Source organism: Chiloscyllium punctatum, chromosome 21, assembly GCF_047496795.1.
Source record: "Chiloscyllium punctatum isolate Juve2018m chromosome 21, sChiPun1.3, whole genome shotgun sequence".
NCBI classification, from domain to species: domain Eukaryota; kingdom Metazoa; phylum Chordata; class Chondrichthyes; order Orectolobiformes; family Hemiscylliidae; genus Chiloscyllium; species Chiloscyllium punctatum.
In genome coordinates this window covers 5,296,942-5,316,541 of record NC_092759.1, presented here as the reverse complement: position 1 = coordinate 5,316,541, position 19,600 = coordinate 5,296,942, and the positions used below count along the sequence as shown (strand labels likewise).

At 46.3% G+C, this 19,600-nt stretch overlaps 1 protein-coding gene across 1 annotated transcript; it reads right to left on the bottom strand.

The window, feature by feature from the left end:
- Positions 1-245: 245 nt before the first annotated feature.
- On the bottom strand, positions 246-13,270 carry LOC140492370 (uncharacterized). The gene is made up of 4 exons (XM_072591289.1): positions 13,193-13,270; positions 9,249-9,305; positions 7,308-7,391; positions 246-2,306 (listed from the first exon to the last, which is right to left on the bottom strand). Exon 4 carries the CDS (start codon positions 2,193-2,195, stop codon positions 672-674), a length of 1,524 nt encoding a protein of 507 aa, XP_072447390.1. The 5' UTR covers positions 2,196-2,306; positions 7,308-7,391; positions 9,249-9,305; positions 13,193-13,270; the 3' UTR covers positions 246-671.
- Positions 13,271-19,600: the final 6,330 nt, after the last annotated feature.

The window sequence follows — 19,600 nt, the reverse complement described above, 5'->3', positions numbered from 1 at the left end:
GTCTTTTGATGTTCTTTCCCCCTGGATTGGAGAGCTGCATGGAGGCAATCTGTTTTTTTTACTAAATTTGTCTTTTGCTAAGGGTATGTTTATGGGGTGTTGTTAAATTGGAACAGTTAATTAATAATAGTTACTATATCTATTATTCTGTTAAGTTTTCCCAGAGAGTTCTAATTCTCTAGACTATCTGCTGAATAGTTTGAGGAAGTTTGGTCTGGTCCATAACAATGTGAAGACAAGAAAGGTAACGTTTTCCACTCTGCCTTTATTAGTGTGACTACATTTTGAGATATGGTAAAATAACCGATCAAGTGTGCCCCATGGGGTTTTAAAGAGGTAGAGCATCTCCAATTTTCTTTTGACAGGCAATAGACTGAGAAGGTAATGAAAACTCCGGTGTTGAGAAATGGTTTGCAAAGCCAGTGAGGCAATTGAAGATCAGCAGGGTCACCTCTCTACTTGTCTGTTTTCTCTGACCTCCGAAGCCCAGGTTGACCACAGCCTGGATTTGGAAGGTCACTAATAAAAGTGGATTGAGACAATGGCGCGACAAGTTGAGTTCAGGTTGCAGGTCAGATGATACAACAAGCGTGAGACTGGACCAGTTTGTCATCTTTGAGAAATTTAAAGTCAGGCTTACCAAAGAGGTCAGCACCAGGCGACAGATTCTGTTAGCGTACCTGACCGTCACCACTTCTGGTAGCTCCTATTGGGATCAGGCTGAAGGCAGTCTGAGGTCTTTGTGCTTGCTTGGACTCGTCCTGACTGAAGTTAGATTGGTGCACTGGCATTTTCTTTGTCAGAGCCGGTGCTGAGTGAGAGTGCGATGTGTTTGCACACCTCGCCGAGGCCGAGATGGGTTGAGAGTGAGAGATGGCAGTGTGCCTCACCGGACCCGAGATCGAGGTAGACCGAGGCGGTTCGACATGCTTTGTCGGACAGAAGCCAGAGTGAAGACGTGAGGCATTCACGCACCGTGAAGGATCCCGGGGAAATTGGCACCAGGGGGGCTCGCTTTGCCGTTTCAGGCAAGAGCTGGAGGGGATGGGAGGAGTTTCTGAGTGCTTTATCAGGGTGGGCATGGAGTGTGAATGGGATGTGTTTGCACATCGGACAGAATCGGGGCTCAGATGGGACCGACACAGCTCCGTGTGCCTCAGGCTACCAGACTTAGAGTGACAGTGGGATTTGTTAGTACACTGGACCGAAGGAGGAATGAGATGAGGCTGGGGTGTTTGCTCATGCCTCAACGGGCCAGGGCTGGAGTGAGAGTGCGCCATGTTGGAACATCGGACGGTATCTGGGGTCAAACGAGAGTGAGTTGGCTCAGTGTGTCTAACCGCAGTGGAGCTAAAGAGGACTGGAGGCGTTTCAGTGTGCCTCATTGGAGCAGGGCTAGACTGGGAGGTGTCTGTATGTCGTACCGGGCTAGGAATAGGGTAGTAAGAATGAGATGTGACCGCACGCATTACTGGGCAAGAGCTAGAATGAGAGTGTGAGGCATTAGAACATCGGACAGGATCGGAGCTAAAGCGACACTGCGGTGCTTTGTTTTGCCTCTGGGGACCAGGGCTGCCGAGAGGCTGGGCTGGCTTTGCCAAGCTCACCGGTAAGGAGATGGGATGGGAATCCGAGATCTTAGCTTGCCTTGCTGAGCCACAGGGGCTGCCAGGCTGACAGAATTCAGGGTGGCCTACCGAACCACTTTTCCACTGACATTGGGTTGACTTCAGGCTCCTTACCGGATGAGTGATGGGCCATTCCAGGGTCGCATCGGAAAATGACACACTCCGCGCGCGATGGTGATGGTGGTGGTGATGGTGAGCCCCTGGTTCTCTGTGCCGAAGGCAGGGTTCAGGAGTTCTTGTGCACGGAAGCGTGGCCGGGCTCAGGCAGCCCTCAGAGTTGCAGACCAATCCCGAGCCGGGGCAGGAGTTAGCAATCCGGGGAGTCCTGAGTTTGGCCACTCTGGAGTCGGTGCTGTCTCGAGGTCTGTCCGTGCACGGGGTCGCAGCCAATCCAAGGCCTTGATCCAACTCGAGAGCGGGCATTTGGTGTCTCTCCTCGGAGAGCTGGAAGGGGCCGGCCTCTCCGCTGTGACTCCTGAACTCATTAGAATTTGCCTGTTGGTGCTTCAGAAAGCAGCTGCCTAAATGTGGATTGGCTGGGCGGGGTTCATCTGCTGAACCTTGCATTACTTCAACAGTGCACTTACTAACGTCTACAGGGCACGTTCTTCTGTTTGAGCTTATCTACATTGGAGCAGAATACATCTGACCATGGGACTGCTATTTTCACATTGGCACCTGAGAATTAAGCAAAGATAGTGTTAAAGTTATCACTGAAAGTCTAAATTTTTAAAAAAATGTATTTGGGATTATGGATGGTTAGGCCAATATTTTGTTGCCTGGTCCTAATTTACCCGCTGAGAAGGTGGAAGTGAACTGCTGCAGTCTGTGTGGTGGAGGGTGTGCGATGTACCACACAAGTGTCAGGCAGTGACCATCAATGGTGTTACCATCACTGAATCCGTCACTGTCAATATCCTGGAGGTTATCATTGACCAGAAACTGAACTGGACTCACCACAGAAACACAGTGGCTACAAGAGCAGGTCTGAGGTTGGGAATCCTGCAGCAAGTTTTACCTCGTTGTTTTCACCTCCTGACTCCACCATCTACAAGGCACAAGTTAGGTTTGTGATGGGATGCTCCTGACCTATCTAGATGGGTGCAGCTCCAATAACACTCAAGAAGCTTGACACCATCCAGGACAAAGAGGATAGAAGAATAGAACCCCTAAAGTGTGGAAAGAGGCCCTTCAGACCAAGTCCACACCAACCCTCCAAAGAGGATCCCACCCAAACCCATTCCCCATTACTCTACATTAACCTCACCTACACATTCCTGAACACTATGGGCAATTTAGCATGGCCAGTTCACTGCATATCTTTGGATTGTGGGAGGAAACCAGAGCACCCGGAGGAAACCCACGCAGACACTGGGAGAATATGCACACTCCACACAGTCTCCCTAGGCTGGAATTGAATCCAGGTCTCTGACGCTGTGAGGCAGCAGTGCTAACCACTGAGCCATCGTGCTGCTCAAAGCAGGCTGCTTGATTGGCGCCACATCCTCAAACAGTGATGCTGTGTTTTGCCTCTGGGGACAAGGGGTGCCAAGAGGCTGGGCTGGCTTTGCCAAGCTCACCGGTAAGGTGATGGAATGGGAATCTGAGACCTTAGCTTGCCTTGCGGGGCCACAGAGACTGCCAGGCTGACAGGATTCAGGGTGGCCTACCAAACCACTTTTCCACTGACATTAGGTTGACTTCAAGCTCCTTACTGGATGAGTGATGGGTCATTCCAGGGTTGTATTGGAAAATGACATGCCACGTGCACGCTAGTGATGCACCGACGCTCAGAAGCAGCAGTATGTACCATCTACAAGATGCACGGCAGAAATTCACCAAGGATCCTCAGCGCCTTCCAAGCCCATTACCACTTCCATCTTGAAGGACAAGGGCAGTAGCTACATGGGAACACCACCACCTTCAAGTTCACCTCAATGTCACTCACCATCCTGACTTGGAAAAAAAATCACAGCTCCTTCACTGTCACTGGGTCGAAATCCTGGAATTCACTTACTAATGGCGTTGTGGGTCAACCTACCGCAGGTGGACTGCAGTGATTCAAGAAGGCAGCTCACCAACCACCTTCTCAAGGGACAAATAGGGACGTGCAATAAATGCTGGCCTAGCCAGCGACACCCACACCCCACAAATGAATAAATTTAAAAAAGGGGACACCCACACAGTGCCGTTAGGGGGGGGGGGGGGTTCTAGAATTTTGACCCAGTGACACTGAAGGAATGGTGATACTTCTACAAGTCAGGATGGAGAATGGCTTAGGGGAGGTGGAGGTGAAATATAAAGGTGATTGTGAGCCCTTTGTGCCAGTATCTATTGTCATAGAGTCATAGAGATGTACAGCATGGAAACAGACATAGAACATAGAACATTACAGCGCAGTACAGGCCTTTCGGCCTCGATGTTGCGCCGCCCTGTCATACTAATCTGAAGCCTATCCCACCTACACTATTCCATGGATGTCCATTTGCCTGCCCAATGATGACTTAAACGCACTTAAACTTGGCGAATCTACTACCGTTGCAGGCAAAGCATTCTATACCCTTACTATTCTCTGAGTAAAGAAACTACCTCTGACATCTGTCTTATACCTATCTCCCCTCACTTTAAAGTTGTGTCCCCTCGTGTTTGCCGTCCCCATACTTGGAAAAAGGCTCTCCTTGTCCACCCTATCTAACCCTCTGATTATCTTGTATGTCTCTATTAAGTCACCTCTCAATCTTCTTCTCTCTAACGAGAACAGCCTCAAGGCCCTCAGCCTTTCCTCGTAAGACATTCCTTCCATACCAGGCAACTTCCTGGTAAATCTCCTCTGCACCCTTTCCAAAGTTTCCACATCCTTCTTATAATGTGGTGACCAAAACTGTACACAATACTCCAAGTATGGCAGTACCAGAGCTTTGTACAGCTGCAGCATAACCTCCTGGTTCTGGAACTCAATCCCTCTATTAATAAAGGTCAAACACTGTATGCCTTCTTAACAACCCTGTCAATCTGGGTGGCAACTTTCAGGAATCTGTGTACATGGACACCGAGATCCCTCTGCTCATCTGCACTCTCAAGAATCTTACCATTAGCCCAGTACTTTTGTGTTCTGATTACTCTGGCCAAAGTGTATCACCTCACACTTGTCCACATTGAACTCCATTTGCCACCTCTCAGCCCAGCTCTGCATCCTATCTATGTCTCTCTGCAACCCACTACATCCTTCGTCACTATCCACAACTCCACCGACCTTAGTGTCATCTGCAAATTTACTAACCCACCCTTCTAAGCCCTCATCCAGGTCATTTATAAAAATGACGAACAGCAGTGGACCCAACACCAACCCTTGCGGTACGCCGCTAGTAACTGGACACCAAGATGAACATATTCCATCAACTACAACCTTCTGTTTTCTTTCAGCAAGCCAATTACTGATCCAAACTGCTATGTCTCCCACAATCCCATTCCTCCGTGTTTTGTACAATAGCCTACTGTGGGGAACCTTATCGAACGCCTTGCTGAAATTCATATACACCACATCAACCGGTTTACTCTCATCTACCTGTTTGGTCACTTTGTCAAAAAACTCAATAAGATTCGTAGGCAAGACCTACCCTTCACAAAACCGTGCTGACTATCCCTGATCAGCTTATTCTTTTCTAGATGGTTATAAATCCTATCTCTTATAACCTTTTCCAACACTTTACCAACAACTGAAGTGAGACTCACTGGTCAGTAATGACCAGGGTTGTCTCTATTACCCTTTTGAACAAGGGAACCACACTTGGTATCCTCCAGTCCTCAGGCACTATTCCTGTAGACAATGATGATTTGAAGATCAATGCCAAAGGCTCGGCAATCTCTTCCCTTGCTTCCCAGAGGATCCTAGGATAGATCCCATCCGGCCCAGGGGACTTGTCTATTTTCACACTCTTGGTCTCTTTGGTCCAACCTGTCCATGGTGGATGGTAGATTAAAAATGGGAAGATACTGCTTTAAACCAAGGAAACTGTAATATGTTTGCAGTTTTAGAAGCAGGTTACAGAAATAAGTTGTATTTACAATTTTGAGAGTGTGGTGCTGGGAAAGCACAGCTGGTCAGGCAGCATCCGAGGAGCAGGAGGATCGATGTTTCAAGCATAAGTGCTTCATCAGGAAAGATGAAGGGAAAAGAGCCCCCTCAGAGGTACTGGAAGGGCAGATCCAAACCCAGTGAATGAAAGACTGAAAAGCAGTGCCTTCACCACCTCACATCATTAGCAAAGAATTGGAAGGAGTCAACGGATAATCACTAGGAAACAACTCATTGATGGGCAGAAGTGGGTACTGCAGATGCTGGAGATTAGAGTCGAGAGTGTAGTGCTGGAAAAGCACAGCAGGTCAGGCAGCACCTGAGGTTTATAAACCGGGCGGTGTGGGATTCCCGAACTATGAGGTTGGAAGCTGTGGGTGGGAGATCCCCTGAGGTGATGAGGTTGTGTATGGTCTGGGAGATGATGGTTTGGTGTTGGGGGGGGTGAGGTCGTGGTTGAGGGGGTGGTAGGAGGAGGTGTCTTCGAGTTGGCATCTAGCTTCAGCGGTGTAGAGGTGAGTGCGCCAAACTACCACTGCACCCCCACCCCCACCTTTGTCTGCTGGTTTGATGGTGAGGTTGGGGTTGGAGTGGAGGGCTGCACATTGTGAGGGTGAGAGGTTGGAGTTGGGGGAGGGGGGTAGACATGTTGAGGTGGTTGATGTCTCGGCAGCAGTTGGAAATAAAGAGGTTGAGAGTGGGTAATAGGCCGGCATGGGGTGTCCAGGTGGATGCAGCGTGTTGGAGGCGGGTGAAGGGGTCCTCGGAAGGTGGGCGGGAGTCTTGATGAAAAATGTAAGCTCGGAGGCGGCAGAAGAAGTGTTCAACATCACCACGCGTATTGAAATGGTTGATGCATGGACGGAGGGGGATGAAGGTAAGGCCTTTGCTGATTTCCTGATGAAGGCTTTTGCTTGAAACGTCGATGTTCCTGCTCCTCGGATGCCGCCTGACCTGCTGTGCTTTTCCAGCAGCACTCTAATCTTGACAACAACTCATCAACATCTGTGATCCAGACTGGTGCCAGGACTGTCCATCTGACTTTGTAACAAAATCTTCCCTAGCTACAATGCATGCACATCTTGTTTTGTGTGACTGTATATGTAAGGGATCTTTAAGAAAGGGGTAGAGATTCATTCATCGGTTAGCGTTTCAACTTGTCCATTTTTTTTCCTGGGGATACTCTTTGATTCAGATCTCCATCCTCCATGGTCATTTTGTCTTTTATATTGCCATTGGTGAAAAAAAGGTTGTTTATCTTGTTAATAGAAAAAAGAAACCTGTATTCTTTTAACGTGAAATTGGTAAAATTGGTCACATCAGTGGCTTGATCAAATTTGTAATGCCTGAAGGATTTGCGTGCACTGTTCCAATGAATCCCGACACAGTCCGCAGGCAATTGGACATTACTGTACGACCCCAGAAGGTGAGGAAGCAGCCTTGCATTGATGGGAAATCAGTCACTTTTTGTATGCTATTTGTTAATGGGACATGGACGTTACTGGGTGGGCCAGCATTTATCGTCCTGTCTCTAATTGCCCTGGAGAATGTGATGGTGAGCTACCTTCATGAACCACTTGCAGGATGGGGTGGGAAAAGGTTACCTTAAATCTTGAGGCGAATGAGTAGCAGAGCAGAGTCACACCAGTCAAGAATCTTGCAGTGGAGTTCAGCGCAGCCACGCAATCCTGAGGGAAGATGCGGAAGGACAGGTTTGAGCAGAGTTCCAAAGGTCGAGAGGACAGGGTCAGGAGAGGTGTTTGATAGGCTATAGGGATTGCAGCGTGAACTTAATAGGGTGGATGGATAAGGTGAATGGGTTAATAGGCATGGATAGGGTGAATAGCCAAGGTCTTTTTCCCAGGGTGGGGGAGTCCAAAACTAGAGGACATAAGTTTAAGGTGAGAGGGAAAGATTTCAAAGGGGTCTTATGGGCAACTTTTTCACACAGAGGGCGGTGTGTGTATGGAATGAGCTGCCAGAGGAAGTGGTGGAGGCTGGTACAATTACAGCACTTAAAAGGCATCTGGTTGAGTATATAAATAGGAAGGGTTTAGAGGGATATGGGCCAGGTGCTGGCAAATGGAACTAGATTAATTTAAGATTCCTGATTGGGATGGACAAGTCTGTGCTGTACAGTTCGATGACTCTATAATAGCTTGGGCTAAATTGTTCCCAGGATGTTAGGAAACTGTGGGGAAAAGGGTGAAGGATTGTAATATGAGTGTGGAGCTGCAAAGAGGTCTATAAGGCAGCCATCTTGGTGGTTACCAGATTAGAGCCCTAACCTCCTCCAGCACGCTGTTCTGCACCTTTCCTTGAATTCATTATTCTTACGGGACCCGTATTTTCTCCGTCTCTACACTCCGCCATTGTCAGCCATGCCTTCAGCCATTTTCCCTTTACCTTGTCTTTGTTTTCTACGGCCTGTTTGCTGCACTGCATGGTACCTTTAAGAAAGGTGTCCAGTCGGAGAAGTGCTCATCTTGAAGGTACTCATTCCAGAGCACTGCCCAGCCCTGCAGCTTGTCGTGAACATCGGTTTAAAGCCTCTTTGACTGAGATCATCCCCACCCCTGCTTGCTTGCTTTTTTGACTAGGCGCAGTGTCCAGTCCCCTCAAACCTTTCTGAAGCACATCAGTGAAGGCCCCATTGGAGGGCCTTCTGTGGTCCCCAGCCCTACACTGGAAGGCCATGGAGGAGCTTCAACATCTCCACTTAAGAGGCCAGAATCTGCTGTCTTTAACACTGTATGCAAATGGTTACCTCCTCCATGTCCTCATTGTGAATCATAGAATTCCCTACAGCGTGGAAGCTGGCCATTTGGCCCATCGAGTCCACGCTGACTTCTGAAGAGCATCCCACCCAGACCCATCACCCAATCTTATCTCCATAACCCTGCATTTCCCATGGTCAATCCACCTAACCTACACATCTTGGACCGTACGGGCAATTTAGCATGGCCAATGTATCTAACCTGCACATCTTTGGACTGTGGGAGGAAACTGGAGCACCCAGAGGAAACTCACGCAGATATGGGGAGAATGTGTTAACTTCACACAGACAGTCACCCAAGAGTGGAATTGAACCTGGGTCTCTGACACTGTGAGGCAACAGTGCTAACCACTGAGCCACCGTGCCTCCCACCATTTGTAAAAATGCAATGTAAGGTGCTGGCAGAGGTCACCTGGCCCATCATGTGCTCGTCCCAGCTCTTTGAAAGCAATCTGATTATTCCCAGTCCCCTTCTGTCCCCATATCATATGACCTTTCCTTTCCAAGTATATATCCTTTTAAACACCATCCCTTTATCCTGCCAATCTGACTTTAGACAACTTTACCCCATTGGGTGCTACTGGAGGTCACCCTATTCAAACTCTGCAGAGGCTGAGAATGGGGCCCACAGGGTGCAGCTCACTCAGACTAACCAAAGCGGTCCCAGTTGGGAAGTGTTTGATGACTCGGAGGGACTATTTAGCCAATCACCCGTGATGCCAGTGCGCTGTGTCACTTGGATGACACCAGAGAATTAGTTTCAACTCACATGAAGAACAAAGTCTGGTTGCCGAGACTTGGGTAACTGCATCTCTTGTCTCCGTGCCTAAGAATCAAAACAAATATTGGAATTTTTCTCAAAATCATTTGTATTTGCAATTATGACTTATATGTTGACTAAGGCCTCATACTGATGTTTCACATCATCAAAGACTTCTGCTCTTTGTGCATGAGCTCAGGTATCCATTATAGCTTAGATGGCGTCCATTCGGTCCATTAAGTCCAAGCCCAGTTTTAGGCATTCATAAACTATTTGACTCAGAGAGTTGCAAAATAACAATAGTTTTCACTTATAAAGCACCTTTATTTAAAAAAAACTGTTGCAATGTCTCAATCACCTATCAACCCATCTTAATTACCAGTTAAGATTTACCATGTCTTCCTGTAGGTCTCAAGTCACACATACCCTAGACCAGATTTCCTTCCCTGAAGGGCATTTCAGAGAATCCTATTGTAGAAACCCTACAGTTTGGAAGCAAGCCATTCAGCCCATTGAGTCCATGCCAACCCTCAGAACAGCAGCTCGCCCAGACCCTCCTACCCTATCCCTGTAACTCCATATTTCCCAAGGCTAATCCACCTCGCCTCACAGCCTTGGACATAATGGGCAATTTAGCATGGTCAATCCACCCTAATCTGCACATCTTTGGACTGTGGGAGGAAACCAGAGCACCCGGAGGAAACCCACGCAGACACGGGGAGAATGTGCAAACTCTGCACAGACAGATGCCCAAGGGTGGACTCTAACCCAGTCCCTTACAGTGTGAGACAGCAGTGCTAACTACTGAGCCACCATGTCACCCCAAACAATAGCTTATAACAATGATTTCACAGTCACTATTCATCTGCAGATTTTGTTTTAATTATATTAAACTTTTAACCCTGTGGGATTTGAATCTGGGACCTCTCGTCTAGCAAAAATATGACTGCACCATCACTTCCCCATTAACCTAATAAAGTGTCTCAAAAAAGTATTATCAAAATGACATCTGACACTGAGTCACATATGAAGAACAAAGGGACTGGTGACCAAAGGTTATAAGTTTTAAGGATTGTCTTAAAGGACAGAGAGAAAGGATGAGAGGTTTAGGGGAAAGGATTCCAGAGCATAGAGCTCAGGCAACTGAGGTCACGGCCACCAGTGGTGGGAACAGAAGATGATTCAGGGGGGTGAGTTGGAAGTGTGCAGCGATCTTGAGGTGACAAATAAAAGGAAGTGAGGGGTTGAGGGCAAGGCCACTGTGGCAATCTCAAACTGAGGCTGAGGTTGACCGACAAGATGTGGAAAATTGGCTGGACTCTGAACAATGATCTAAAGCTGGGATTGTTGCCAATCTTCAACAGTTTCTTGATTGTGTGGTTCAACTACTGGTTGCTGTGAGCTAATGAGTCATCAGGACGTGTTTCTCATTTGTGGTTGTGACTGAATCATAGAATCCCTAAGTGTGGAATCAGGCCATTCGATCCATAGAGTCCATACCAACTCTCCGAAGAGCATACCACCCAGATCCAACCCTCTCCCTGTAACTGCACATCCCATCCACACAACCTGCACATCTCTGGACACTATGGGCAATTTAGCATGGTCAATCCACCCTAACCTGCACATCCCCGGACACCATGTGCAATTTAGCATGGCCAATCCACCCTAACATGCACATCCCTGGGCAATATGGGTAATTTAGAATGGTCAATCCATCTAACCTGCACACTATGACCAATTTAGCATGGTCAATCCACCATAACCTGCACATCCCTGGACACTATGGGCAATTTAGCATGGTCAATCCAACTAACCTGCACACTATGAGCAAGTTAGCATGGCCAATCCACCCTAACCTGCACATCTTTGGACTGTGGGAGGAATCCGGAGCACCCGGAGGAAACCCACGCAGACAGAGAGAATGTGCAAACTCCACACAGTCGCCCAAGGTTGAAATTGAACCCGGGTCCCTGGCATTGTGAGGCAGCAGTACCCATCACTGAGCCACCGTCCCACCCTGGTGAGGGGTCAGCTGGGGCTAATAGCCCCTTGAGTCAGGAGTTTGCAGGTTTAATTACCACTCCAAGCTCAAGTAGCTCAGGTAGACTGTCCAGTGCAAAACTGAAGATGTGTTCTCAAGAATGCACGGGCCAGGCTATTCTGCCCCTCAAGCCTGCTCTGCCATCTAGCAAGAGTATGGCCAATCTAATTATGGTCCCAGCTCCACCTTTCCGACCACAACTGCTGACTTCAATCAGAAACCTGTCTAATGCAAACTTTTAATATATATCCGCTGCTCTCTGGTGTGAGAGAATGCCAAACACTAAAGACCTCTGAAAGAAAAATAATCCTCTTTATCTCCCTCTTAAACGGGAGATCCCCCATGTTGAAACTGTGCCCCCCTCCCCACACCCCTAATGTCTAGAGTCCTGCAACAGTCTCTCAGCATTTATCCTGTCGAGCCCCCTCGAATCTTAAGTTTTAATGAGATCTGCTCGCATTCTTGTTAAATCTAGATAGATACGGCTGTCAGATGAGATTAACGAAGGCCGTAATTACTCTCTCCGGTGGATATGAAGGATCCCATTCTGCTGTCCAAAGTTTTGTTGGATTTGCATATTAATAGCCCTCTAAAGTCCTTGCAGGAAGTCAGGCCTTGTAACAATGATAACTGCAAATACAAAATACAACAAGCCCCTCCTGATCTGGAAAGTGAACATTTAAACTGTACAGGGTCATTCCACCAACTAGATTCTTAAAGATTTAAAACATCTAAAAAAACATTCTTACTGTTTCTATCTGGATTTTTTCACTGTCTCTCCATCCAGTCTTTCTTTCCCTCTCTTTATCTCTCTCTCTCTCTCTCTTTTGATGTGAAATTTCCCTTCTTTCTGTCTTTCTTTCTCAATCCTTAAATTGCATTGTTTAAGGAGGTCAGAAAGAACAAAAAGCAAGACTTGTATTTAAATATCACCTTCCATTAGCCCAGGATGTCCTAACGTGCTTCCTCAGCCAACAGAGTAATGTTATACGAAGCACAGCAGCTCATTTACACACAGCAAGCTCCTACAAACAGCAATGTAATAATGACCACATAATCTGTTTTTGTGATGTTTGCCGAGGGATCAATATTGGCCACAGGACACCAGAGATAACTCAAAGCAAAACGCTGTTGTTGCTGGAGATCTGAAATAAGAACAGGAAGTGCTTGGGAAAGATCCTGCCCAACTTAGAATCCCTACAGTGTGGAAGCAGGCCATTCAGCCCACTGAGTACACACAGACCCTCTGACGGGTAGCCCACCCAGACCCACAGCCCACACTGCCCATGGCTAAACCACCTCACCTACAGATCCCTGGACGCCATGGGCAACTTAGCATGGTCAATCCACCTAGCCTGCACATGCGTGTACTGCAGGAGGAAATCCACACAGACACGGGGAGAATGTGTAAACTCCACACAGAAGTCGCCTGAGAGTGGAATGGAACCCAGTCTCTGGTGCTTGAGGCAGCAGGGCTGACCACTGAGCCACTGTGCTGAGGGTCCTGCAGCACTTTCCAATTGTATTCCAATTGGGTTCTCGCTCCCTGCTTTCCTTCTAATTGGCACCAAAGAATCTTTAGTGCCCAGCCACAGCTGGTGGCTTCATGTCTCTATCCTGATTGGTGGCTCCACTGCATTTGCTCAGCACCGCTAATTCTCATCTGACCCGGAGGTAGGAGCACTACCCGCTGAGTCACTCACGGTTGGGTTCAAAGTTTTCCAAATGCCCACGCACACTGACCTTTGCCCTTGCAGCAGCTTAGAGAGCAAGACACACTGACTTTTTTGAGTTTTGGATAAATTAAAGATTGAATTAACAGCGGATGCTTGTGAGAAGGCTGTCCTCCAATAAAACTATCTTTTTCATCACTGGATATACTTGCAAACATGTTGTATCAGAAGCTTACCACAGCTGCCAATCAAAGTCTTCACTTTCAAAATAAACTGTGTGAACAATAAAATGGAAGTTAGCATCAGACGAACCAATAAAAGCAGAGTTCTGCGCAAATCTGAAACAAACGCAGAGAATGCTGGAGAAACTCAGCAGGTCTGGCAGCATCTGCAGAGAGAGAAAAACAGAGTTGATGTTTCGAGTCTGGTATGACTTTTTCTCAGAACACGAAGCATTTTGAAGAGTCCTTCGTATTCTCAGAAAGAGTCATAGCGAATCGGAAATATTAGCGGTTTCTGCTTTCATAGATGCTGTTAGACCTGCTGTTTTTCTCCAGCACCTTTTGTGCTTATATCAGGGAAACTAAGTTTGTTTGAACAATTATAAGCATTACTGTTTGCAGTGCTGTTACAATGAACTAAAAAAAAACACTCAATCATGGCAAAACCATTTACCTGCAGGGCATATACAGGAAGCCAAATTCAATCATAGACTCCAAAGAAAGACTAGCTCGTGGGAGAATCGAACCAGGGTCATTCAAGCATTTTACTTTATTTATTCACGGGATGAAGTCATCACTGGCTAGGCCAACATGTATTTCCCAGAGGGCAGTTAAGAGTCAACCACATTGCTGTGGGTCTGGAGTCACATGTCGGCCAGACCAGGTAAGGATGGCAGTTTCCTTCCCTACTGAAAATGTGTTGCTGGAAAAGCGCAGCAGGTCAGGCAGCATCCAAGGAGCAGGAGAATCGACGTTTCCTTCCCCAAAAGACATTAGCCAGTCTGATGGGTTTTTCCCATCAATCAACGATAGTAGGATTTGAATTCCCCATCCAGGTGAAATGGTCTCGGGATATGCCTCTTGAAGTAGAAAAAAAAGGCAAACCCCCACTGGCAAAAAAATACTAAGATGGAAATAACTCAGGATAAAATATCAGCTGATGAGGACCCTCCAATCTGTCCTGATTCCCAGGACAAAGGACTTGTCTTTCTAAAGAAAGGTCAAGCTGGTTAGACCTATAAGTATTGGAGTTTTGAATAAGAGGTGATTGTATTGGAGTTTTGAATAAGAGGTGACCAAATTGAACGATATAAGACTCTTGAGGACGCCCAACAAAGTGCATGTTGAGAAGTTTCCTCTTGTGAGGGAACTGAGAACCAGGAGCACACTTTCAAAGTCAGGGGTCTCTCTGAGGAGATGAGGAGGAACTTCTTCTCTCAGAGCATCATGAGTGTTTGAAACTCTCTCCCCGAGAGAGCAGTGGAAGCCGTTTCAATGAGGTTTTGATTGTCACAGGAGTTGATGGTTGGTGAGGGCAGTGCAGGAAAGTGGAGTTAAGACCACAATGAGATCAGTCATGATCATAATGAATGGCAGAGCAGTCCTGAGGGGTCGAATGGCCTATTCATGCTCCTATTTCTTGCAATTTTATTTATTATGGACACTCCATGAATTTACATACATGAATTCCACACACGTGAAGGGTGAAGTGATGCACTTTGAAGAATCAGAAGCAGCAGCATTGATTAAAAGGGATGATGATTGCATGTTTGAGAACGGAAAGGGGTGGGGGCAGAGCTACACAACTCTTAGTAGGCCACACAACAAGAGAAAAGGTTGCTTAAGAAAAGATCTTCAGGATTCCTGACTCTAACAATAGGGCCATGGCATAGAGATGCACAGGGACCCAGTGGTTAGCATTGCTGCCTCACAGTGCCAGGGACCCAGATTCGATTCTGACCTCAGACTACTGGCTGTGTTGGAGTTTGCATGTACTGCCCGTGTCTGTGTGGGTTTACTCCGATTTCCTCCCACAGTCCAAAGATGTGCAGGTTAGGGTGGATTGGCCACGCTAAATTGCCCATGGTGTCCAGGGATGTGCAGGCTAGGATCAATGGGGAAATGTAGGGTCACAGGGATAGGGTGGGTCTGGGTATGATGCTCTTTGGAGGGTTGGTGTGGATTTGATGGGCCGAATGGCTGTAGGGAATCTATGATTCTTTGTAAAGTACTGGATCATCTGAACTGGAATGTTGTGCTCCGGTCTTGGCATCACACTATGGGAGAGGGATGAGAAAGCCTTGGAAGAGAGTGCTGAATGGATTTGTACAGAATGATGCCAAGGATGAGGGATGCCAGCCAATTGGAGAGGTTGAAAGTCAGACTTGCTCTCCCTGAGTCAGAGATGAATAAAGGGCTCTCCACATCCACCCAATCAGGACCTCTCAGGATCTTACATGTTTCAATCAAGTCGCGCTATACTTTCCTAAATTCTAGTGGATATAAGCCCAGCCTGTCCAACCTGCCCATGCCAGGTATGAGTCTAATGGACCCTCTAACTGCCTCCAACATATTTGCATCCTTCCTTAAATAAGGAGACCAATACAGTACTCACCAATGCCCTATATAACTGAAGTGTAACCTCCCTGCTTTTGTGTTCAGTTCCCCATTACTTGCTGTATCTGCATATTAGTCCTTTCTGGCTCCTTCTGGGCAGGACACTTAGAACCCTCTGCAATCTTTCATTACTGAGGGGTGACCTTCTAGACGTTTATAAAATCATGATAGGATAAATAGACAAAGTCTCTTCCCTGGGGTGGGGGAGTCCAGAACTAACGGGCATAGATTTAGGGTGAGAGGGGAAAGATAGAAAGAGACCTGAGCAGCAATTTGTTCACACAGAGGGTGGTACGTGTATGGAATGAGCTGCCAGAGGAAGTGGTGGAGGCTGGTACAATTGCTACATTTAAAAGGCATCTGAATGGGTATATGAATATGAGTTTAGAGGGATATGGACTGGGTGCTGGCAAATGGGACTAGATTGGATTGGGATATCTGGTCAGCATGGACGAGTTGGACCAAAGGGTCTGTTTCAGTGCTGTATATCTCTATGACTCTATCTGCTTTTTTATTTCATTTGAGGCAGCATGGTGGCTCAGTGATTAGCACTGCTGCCTCACAGCAGCAGGGACCTGGGTTCAATTCCTGTCTTGGGCGACTGTCTGTGTGGAGTTTGCACATCTTCCCGTGTCTGTGTGGGTTTCCTCCGGGTGCTCTGGTTTCCTCCCATAGTCCAAAGATGTGCAGATTAGATGAATTGGCCATGTTAAATTGCCTGTACTGTGAGGTGCATTAGTCAGGGGTAAATGTAGGGGAATGGTCTTTGGAGGGTCGGTGTGGACTTATTGGGCCGAAGGGCCTGTTTCCACACCGTAGGGAATCTAATCTAATAATTCTTCCTGCCAAAGTGGACAATTTCCCACTTTTCCACACAATAATACTCCATTTTCTAGATCTGAGCCCATTTATTTAAATTAAAAACATTCAGAGTCATAGCATGAAAACAGACCCTTCGCTCCAACTAGTCAATGCCGACCAGAGATCCAAAATTAACCTGGTCCCATTTGCCAGCATTTGGCTCAGATCCCTCGAAACCATTCCTATTCACGTACCCATCCAGTTGCCTTTAATCCAAGTCATTCCTGCAAATTGTGAACAGTTGAGTTTCCCAGTTGCACACCACATGTTACTTATTGCTAACCTGAAAATAACCCATTAATTCCTGCTCTCTGCTTCCTGTTAGCTGGCCATTCTTCAATCCACACCAGTATGATACCCCACATTTTATGTTCTGCAAAGGGATTAGAAAAGATTTACAAGGATGTTGCCAGGGTTGGAGGATTTCAGCTATGGGGGGGTGGGGGGGGGTGGTGGAGGGGGTGGGGTGCTGAATAGGTTGGGGCTGTTTTGCCTGGAGCTTTGGAGGCTGAAGGGTGACCTTATTGAGGTTTATAAAATCATGAGGGGCATGGATAGGATAAATAGACAAGGTTTATTCCCTGGGGTGGGGGAGTCCAGAATTAGAGGGCATAGGTTCAGGGTGAGAGGGGAAAGATATAAAAGGGACTTAATGGGCAACTTTTTCACACAGAAGGTGGTGCATGTATGGAATGAGTTGCCAGAGGAAGTGTTGGAGGCTGGTACAATTATAGCATTTAAAAGGTATCTGGATGGGTACATGAATAGGAAGGATTTAGAGGGATATGGGCCAAGTGCTGGCAAATGGGACTAGATTAGGTTGGAATATCTGGTCAGCATGGATGAGTTGGACTGAAGGATCTGTTTCCATCCTGTGCATCTCTATGACTCTATGATATGGCAGAAGTCTTCTGGAAATTTAAGTATAGTACATCCAATGGTTCCCCTTTATCTACAGTACATTGAAGAATTCCTTCATTAAAGAACTCTAACAGATCAATTTAACACAAATTCCCTTTCGCAAAACCATATTGACTCTGCCAATTAGAGTCATAGAGTCAGACAGCATGGAAACAGAGACTTCGGTCCAGCTAGTCCACATGGACCACGTTCCCAAACTAAACTGTCCCACCTGTCTGCACTTGGCACATACCCCTCCAAACATTTTGTCTTCATGTACTTATCCAAATGTCTTTTAAGTATTGTAACTGTACCCACACTCACCAGTTCCTCTGGAAGTTCATTCACACACTAACCACTCTCTCATGGAAAAGAAATTGCCCCATGTCTCTTTTGAATCTCCCTCCTTTTACCTCAAAAATATGCCCCCTCATCTCGAAATCCCCAACCCTATGAAAAAGACACTTGCCATTCAGCTCACCTATACCCATCATAATTTTATAAACGTAACCTCCTACAGTGAGAAAAAAGTCCCAGCCTATCCAGCCTCTCCTTATAACTCAAATCTTCCAACATCTTGGTAAATCTCTTCTGAACCCTCAGCAGCTTGATAATATCCTTCCTATAACAGGGCAGCCAGACTAGAGCTGAAAATGCGTTGCTGGAAAAGCGCAGCAGCATCGAAGGAGCAGGAGAATCGACGTTTCGGGCATCAGCCCTTCTTCACAGTACTCCAGAACAGCCCTCACCAACATCATGTACAACCTTAACGTGACATCCCAACTCCTATACTCAAAGGTCTGAGCAATGAAGGCAAACTGATGGACTCTCTTTAAACTATATCTTTCTTTTTCACTCCTTATTCTTAAATTAATCAAAATGGCATTGTATCGTGGCAACAAATGAAAGCTTTTCTTTATATTTTATTGTATTCTTACTATAAAATAGACATGACAATCAACCCAAGGCCCTTCTTTTAACTGTATATGACCTGCCCTTGTTTGTTTTACCAAATTGGAATACCTCACATTTACCCAGATTAAAACCCATCTGCCTCTCTTCAGCCCATTGACCCAGTTGATCAAGTCCTTTTTGTAATCTTAGGTAACCTTCTTCACTGTTCACCACCAAACTTGGTGTCATCTGCAAACTTACTAACCCTTCTATATTCTCATCTAAATCATTTATATAAACGACAAACAAAAGTGAAATTTCTTTAATTTTCCTTTAATTTAACCAAGTGGCCTGCTAAAAAGTCTATAAAAGTAGTTTCTAACATTTTCTCCACAATAGATGTTAAGCTAACTGGCCTATGGTTTCTTGCTTTCTGTCTCCGTTGTTGAATAGAGGAGCTAAATTCACTACAGGTGAACGATGGTCACATCCAATCCCCCTAATAGGACCTTCCTTGAATCTGGGGAGTTTTGGGAAATCAAAATTCTTGGGATAAAGTCCATCAGGATTGGGCTCTGGTCAGCCCATCGTACCAACATCAGGAGAGATTCCTGGTCAGCTGCATTTGATGTGGAGCAGTGCTCACCAGACTGATGGCCTAATCTGAGAAAATCCAAGCTCCAGGAACAGATGTAAGCATCTGTTTTGTCCACCTCATGTGTCCCTAGACGTGCAAAAGTCTTTGAAGTCCGGGAGAAATATAATGAAACTCTTTACAACATTGCAAGTCGTCATGACCTGCTGCATGAAAAGGGTGGTGGGAGAAGATTCTACGGTAACTTTCAAATTGGGAATTGGAAAAATGCTCATGAGGAAAAGAAATTCCAGGGCTAAGCAAAGACAACAGTTAGATAACTGGATAAATTCAGAAAGCAGCTAGTTCAAGCACAGTGGCTGAATGGCCTCCTCCTGAATGTGTCTTTCAATGATTCTGAGGTGACTGATGCTTGTCCAAAATTGGAAATGCGTTTGCAATAAAAAGGACACCTCTCTTCACTTTACTGGCTGTTGGTATTTGGAATGCTGCCTTCAAAGGAGTAAAGGCTGGATCGGAGAGTCAAAGAGTCATACAGTACGGAGAAGACCCTTTGGTCCAACCAGTCCATGCCAAACATAATCTCAAACTAAACCTGCCTGCTCCTGGCCTATATCCGTCCCAACCTTTCCCATTCATGTACTTATCCAAATGTCTTTTAAAACATTGTAATTGTGTCCACATCCACCACTTCCTCAGAAAGTTATTTCCACTCTGTGTAAAAAAAAATTGCCTGTAATGTCTTTTTAAAAATCTCTTTCCTCTCACCTGATTTT